The sequence below is a fragment of the Acanthisitta chloris genome, unplaced genomic scaffold, assembly GCF_000695815.1.
Source record: "Acanthisitta chloris isolate BGI_N310 unplaced genomic scaffold, ASM69581v1 scaffold4686, whole genome shotgun sequence".
In the NCBI taxonomy this organism is placed as follows: domain Eukaryota; kingdom Metazoa; phylum Chordata; class Aves; order Passeriformes; family Acanthisittidae; genus Acanthisitta; species Acanthisitta chloris.
In genome coordinates this window covers 29,340-35,219 of record NW_008676369.1, presented here as the reverse complement: position 1 = coordinate 35,219, position 5,880 = coordinate 29,340, and the positions used below count along the sequence as shown (strand labels likewise).

At 51.6% G+C, this 5,880-nt stretch overlaps 1 protein-coding gene across 1 annotated transcript in view; it reads right to left on the bottom strand.

Moving 5' to 3' along the window:
* Positions 1-920: 920 nt before the first annotated feature.
* ANKK1 (ankyrin repeat and kinase domain containing 1) overlaps positions 921-5,880 on the bottom strand; it is a 6,131-nt gene continuing 1,171 nt past the window's right edge. The window contains exons 2-8 of the mRNA XM_009076096.1: positions 5,179-5,534; positions 4,595-4,746; positions 3,741-3,790; positions 3,491-3,646; positions 3,161-3,279; positions 2,621-2,666; positions 921-2,269 (exon numbers count right to left, since the gene is read on the bottom strand). Coding sequence (XP_009074344.1) covers positions 921-2,269; positions 2,621-2,666; positions 3,161-3,279; positions 3,491-3,646; positions 3,741-3,790; positions 4,595-4,746; positions 5,179-5,534 — 2,228 coding nt within the window. The remainder of the gene's footprint in view (positions 2,270-2,620; positions 2,667-3,160; positions 3,280-3,490; positions 3,647-3,740; positions 3,791-4,594; positions 4,747-5,178; positions 5,535-5,880) is intronic.

The window sequence follows — 5,880 nt, the reverse complement described above, 5'->3', positions numbered from 1 at the left end:
AGGAGAAACAAAGGCTAAACCAATTTGGGGGAGCCTGAGTTTGGTACTGCTTTTTCTGGTAGGGACTCTTTCATTTGGGGTCTCAGTCAGCAGTGGCCTCATGGCAGGGAAGAGGAGTCAGAACTGCACCCACTGTTTGGTTCCTCCTCAGAACCTCTGGCCCTGAGCCTCAGTGTTTACACCTGGAGTGTGGAGGTGGCCAATAAGAGTCTGAAACCTTAGGGAAAAAAGCTTTTGGCTCTTTTCTCCTGTAGGGATGGAGTGGATTGCTCTCTGTTAAACCCACTGAAGGACTCTGCTAGGCATTTTTCTTCCTTCCTTGTTTTATTTGATTCTTGTTACAAAAAGGAGATGTCAGGAAATCTGACACATTGCTGCACCATATGCTCCGTGTCTATTTGCAGCAGCAGGTGAGAAGCTCATGATTCAATTCCCACCTGTGCCAAGGCCATTTTACACCAATTTTCTCTGTAGGAAAACACAGAGTCAAAGCAATAAAATCCCTGGAAGACACTTCTATATGCTGTGCACAGCCTCAGCATTGCCCATGTGAACAGGAAGAATACACAACAATTCCCATCCCTGCACACACATCTATTCCCATCCCTGTGTACAAACATCCACTTTCTTCCCTGTACACACATTCTTTTCCATCCCTGCACAGCATTAGACAGGGAAGCATTGCCTCAAGCTTTGCATCACCAAGCTGAAATGTTCTACAAGCTTGGTCAGACCCCGGAAAATAACTTGTCAGCTTCCTGCTGCAGCTTCATTTCCTTTACTCTGGGACTGTTCATGCTTAGAAACTTCCATTACAAAAGCAAAGTGCTTCCCTGCAATCACCAAGTGACAGAACAAGGTGCTTTAAGCACCACACCCGATGTGGAAAACTCAAGTGATACATGGCAGAGTCACTGAATTTACAAATCTGTCCGTCCTGGAACAAACCTGGGCCTGGAAATCTTTGCATCATTCACCAGAGTCCTGTTCCCTGATTTACTCATCAGCAAGTCCTTGCCTTGGAGCAGGGTAATGATGTTTTCTCTCTGGTGCCTAATTGCCAACTGCAGAGCTGTGCAGCCAGTGACATCTTCCACGTCGAGCAGAGCCCCAGCCTTGATCAGGGTCTTGATGATGGCCATGTTACCCTTGAGGACAGCCAGGTGCAAGGGTGTCCAGCCCACCTTGTTCCTGGCATTAACGTCCGCCTTGCACTCCAGCAGGTTGATGACAGTGAGGAAGGAGCCTCTGAGGACTGCAAAGTGCAGGGGAGCCCACTCGGACTTCTCAGCCAGGTTGGGGTCTGCCCCACACCTGAGGAGCTCGCAGACCACGGGCTCATCGCTGTAGCGCGTGGCCAAGTGCAGGGGAGTCCAGTCCATGCTGCCCTTGGTGTTCAGCTTGGCGTGGCTGTCCTTCAGCAGGTGGATGATCTCGATGTGCCCCTTGAAAGAGGCCAAGTGCAGGGCAGTCCAACCCTTGTCCGTCCTCAGCTCCACGTTGGCTCCATACTTGATGAGCTTCTCGCAGATGAGGTACTTGCCCCTGACCACGGCCAGGTGCAGGGCACTGTAGTGGTTCTGGTCCAGGCTGTTGACAGAGGTGCCATTCTTCAGCAAGTAATGGACAACCCTGAACTTGCCCCTCTCCACAGCCACGTGCAGGGGGGTCCTGTGGTTCTTCTGCTTTCTCTCCAGGTCAGCTCCTTGGCTGGCCAGCAGCTTCACCAAGCCGACGTGCCCGAAGCACGCAGCCACGTGCAGGGCGGTTTTCCCATCCACCTCCTGCGTGTTGGAGTCAGCCTGGCGGGACAGCAGCACTCGGGCCACGTTCTCAAAGTTGTTCTGTGCTGCCAAGTGCAGAGGAGTCCACCCATCCTGCTCTTGGGCGTTCACTCGTGCCTGGTGGTCCAGCAGGAGCCGCACGATCCTGTCGTCCCCGTTCTGAGCGGCGAAGTGAAGAGGTGTCCAACCATCCTCATCGGGCATGTTGATGTTGGCACCGTGCTCCACCAGGATGGAGCAGATCTCTGGCAGCCTCTTCTGGACAGCCATGATGAGTGGGGTGTAGCCACAGCCCACTTGGCTGTTCACGTTGGCTTTACAGCTCAGGAGGAACTTCACCTTCTCCACGTTGCCCTGGATCACCATGAGGTGAAGCAAGGTCAGGCCATTCTCATGGACTCTGCAGATCTCCTCGGACAGGATGTCCTCTGCACTTTCAGCCTCGCCGTAAGCAGGTGGGATATGAACCTCCTGATGATGCATTTCTAAGGGCAGGGAAGGAAAATAGGAGACGGAGATTGAACCAAGTGCAACAGCTTGGTGTGCCCAAGAAGGGAGGGAGAGAATGGGAATGTTCACGGTATGGAACGGAGCAAAGCCACTTTAGAGACAGGGAAGATGAGATAAGGCCAGACATGCAGTCTCAGGAAGCAGTGGCACATTTCACCTCTCCCTCGTGGGAATTGCATCTGCTCTTTCCTGTATAGTTCATTTTCCTTCACTGAACATGTCACCCCACTGAAAGCTTCATGAGCCACATCCTCCTGCACAAACACACAGCCTGTGTAGGCTTCCCCTGCTTTACTTTTCAGACATAAAGAAAGTTCCCTACTTACCAGCACTCCTGGTGTCTCGAGGGAAGGTGAACTCCTCTTTGTCACTCTCATTTGCAGGAAGGGGAAAAGAAAGAGCAGTAAGACAAAGAGCTGATTTGCATTCTGTAATGTTCACACCTACTTCTGCTTGGAGCGTCATATTATCACTTGAGTATTGTTTAGCCAGTGCTGCTACTGCACCCAAAGCTCAGCTGAGCAAATCAGGACACAACAGGGAGCCAGCAGAGCCCCACGGTTCTGTGTCTGCTTCAGCTCCTCTTCCTGACTGAAGCCAACATGATAAACCCCCTTCATCTGAGCAGGTCCAAGAAGGCTCTTCCTCCCATACTGTCTATCCCTTGGCACACTGGACAGTTTGTAGATTTATCTGCAAGTTTCTCAGCCCCATAAATGAGTTACAGAGACACAACCTGTGCAAACACACTGAGCTAAGGTGCTGGAGTGCCCCTGATGAGAGAGGAGACAGGTTCTCCAGGGCTGGTAAGAAGAGGGAGAGCACTCAGTGGAATTTCCTGGGTGGCACTGGGAGGTTGTCCTCACCTGCTGCCTGCCAGAGATGGCAGGTTTGTGGGACATCTTCCTGACCAGGCGCTCGTTCTCCGGGTCCACCACCAGGCTCTGGATCAGTGCCAGCAGCATATCTGTTTCCACAGGGATATCTGCCAGAGAAACACTGTGAGCTGCACAGAACCCAGCCAGAATCCAAGGCTCTGCACCAATTCCTCGTGTCCTCCACACAGCAAGGGAGGGTAAAGGGAGCAAGAGGATGTGTGACAGCAAATGGAACCAAGCAGTTCAACCTCGGAGATGGATACAGACCAGCTCAGCCCTCTTTGTTAGCCCCTTGGCTAAGCCATAGCACAGTCCCACCTGTAAAGCTTGGCCTCTGCTTAGGGTCTTGGTCCCAACACCTCTTCATCAAGTCGACCATCTGCTGGCACTCCCCGGGCCAGTCGTTCCGGATGAGCTCCAGCCCAGGTCTCTTCCCTGCTGCCACCTTGACTATGATGGCCATCATGTTTGCCCCTGGAACACAGCAGCATCACAGCTTTCCCTCTGGGCAGGCAGCTGGGATAGCCATTTCCTCAGTGCAGAGCGTGGAAGAAGTGCTGGTATTTACCTGCATAAGGTTTTTTCTGCATCAGCACCTCCCAAATGACGATTCCGAAGCTGCAGGCAAGGAGAGATCATCAGCAACAACCCCGTGTGGGCAAGGACATGAAATGCACTCAGTGCTTTTGTCTTGGCAAATAAGTTCTTCAGGGTGGAAGGATTTCATCCCTTAGACCAAAAGGAGAAATGTCTTGCGGTTCTATCTCATACATCGCTGATGGCTGAGGGAAAGGGTCAGTGCAGGGAGTGACTTGGAGCCTTTCCTGGGCAAGTCAGGCTGTCCCTGCTTCTGTTCACTTCCCTCACACAGGGGGTTAGAGCCCCTGACTATTGCAACTTCACATGGCCATGCAAATCCTCCTCTGCTGCTTGTCTTGGCTCACTGTGTGCTGCAGGGCCAAGGAATTCCCTGACATGGCTATGGAGCTGGTGGAACTGCTGCAAAGCACTTTGCCCTGAAGGAAATAAAGTTGAAACATCTTCCCTACCTGTTACTGCCCAAAATGAAGCAGAACACCAGAGCAGCCAAGCAATATTACAGTTGTTTGCCAAGCCAAATGAATGTAAGTGGTGAGTGCTGGGAAGGAGCAGACACTGTCTGCTCTGGGCTCTGATCTTACTCATTTTTATAACAACTTCAGCACCCAAACAGGCTGTGATGGCACCTGAGGCAACACAGGCTGCATGGTAAGGGCTGAAGATCAGGGTACTCATCACCCACAGTCTGTTCCCCACCAAGGACATTAAACAAGGCAGAAAACCAGACTGTAACCCAAGTGAGACAATGCAGAGTCTCTTCTGCTGTGTGGAAGAGCTCGATGACAACCCTGTGTGAGCTCTGAACTGCAGGGCAGCCCTTACCTGTACACATCATACTTGATTCCTGGGGGTTTGCTGTTCTGGAGGAACATTTCTGGGGGGATGTAGCTCAAAGTGCCTCTCAGGGCAGAGCTCTCAATGTATTGCATCCTGCTGGATTGCTCCATCCACTTGGATAGCCCAAAGTCTGAGATCTGCAAGCAGAAAAAATGACATCCTGCACCTCCCACTCCCCTGCTCACATCTCACCCTTTCTGCTGCTAGCTGGGACATCCCCATCAGCCAAGCAATATTACAGAGGACAGGACAGGGACATGAGGACAGGATCAGAGGAGGTGCCCAGCAGCTGGGACTTGGTAGAATCCACTCAGCTGTCACTGTGTCCAGCACATCAGTGTTTCCTTCCAAGCTGGAGCCTTCAATTCCCAGTCCTGGCACAGATTCTCTCTATGATCTTGAGATTATCATGTCATTTGTTTACCATTTGCTTTTTATAATCCCCACTGGTCAACCCTTCATGGAGTGTTCCTGAAGAACCTGATTTACTGGGATTCTGGACCCATTTGGCAGCACTAACCTGTCTCTTGCTCATGTTTGTCCCTACAGACACAGCAGTGAGGTCCTACCTTGACATGCATGTTCCCATCCAGGAGGATGTTCCCTGGCTTCAGGTCCAGGTGCAGCAGAGGAGGTGTCATGCTGTGCAGGAAGTTCATAGCCAGGCCCATCTCATGGATCACTCGGAATTTGAGCTGCCATGACATCTTGTGAGTGGGAAGGATCTTCTCCAAAGAGCCTCTGGCCATGTATTCCATCACTATCCCCAAGGGGCTGTTGCAGACCCCATAGATAGTGACAATGTGCTGGAATTTGATTTTCTCCATCTTGGTTGCCTCTTCCATGAGGCAGTTCATGCTGGTCCTGGAAAGATAAGGATAGAGAATGGAAAACAAAGTGGAAGCAAGAAATTGTATAGTTGATTCTCAGGCTCAGTAACTCTGGAGTAGCTCAGTGACATCCCTGCATGACCTAAAAAGTTCACCCCAATTTATGCCTTGAATTGACTGAAGGAGTCACTGCCCATGGCAGGGGGGGAACTGGATGATCTTTAAGGTCCTTCCAAGCCAAGCCAGTCTGGGATTCCATGAAATGGAAATGGAAAAAGGATGGCAGGAGCAGGCACAGCACCACAGTGTCCCGAGGCCATGCCTTGGCCATACCTGTCCCTCCACCTCTGCCTGCAGCTCTCTGCCCTGAGCACAGTGAATGTGGTCCCAGAGGGAGTCTAGACACGTCTGCTCATCACTGCCAGGTCTGCCCAACCTGTT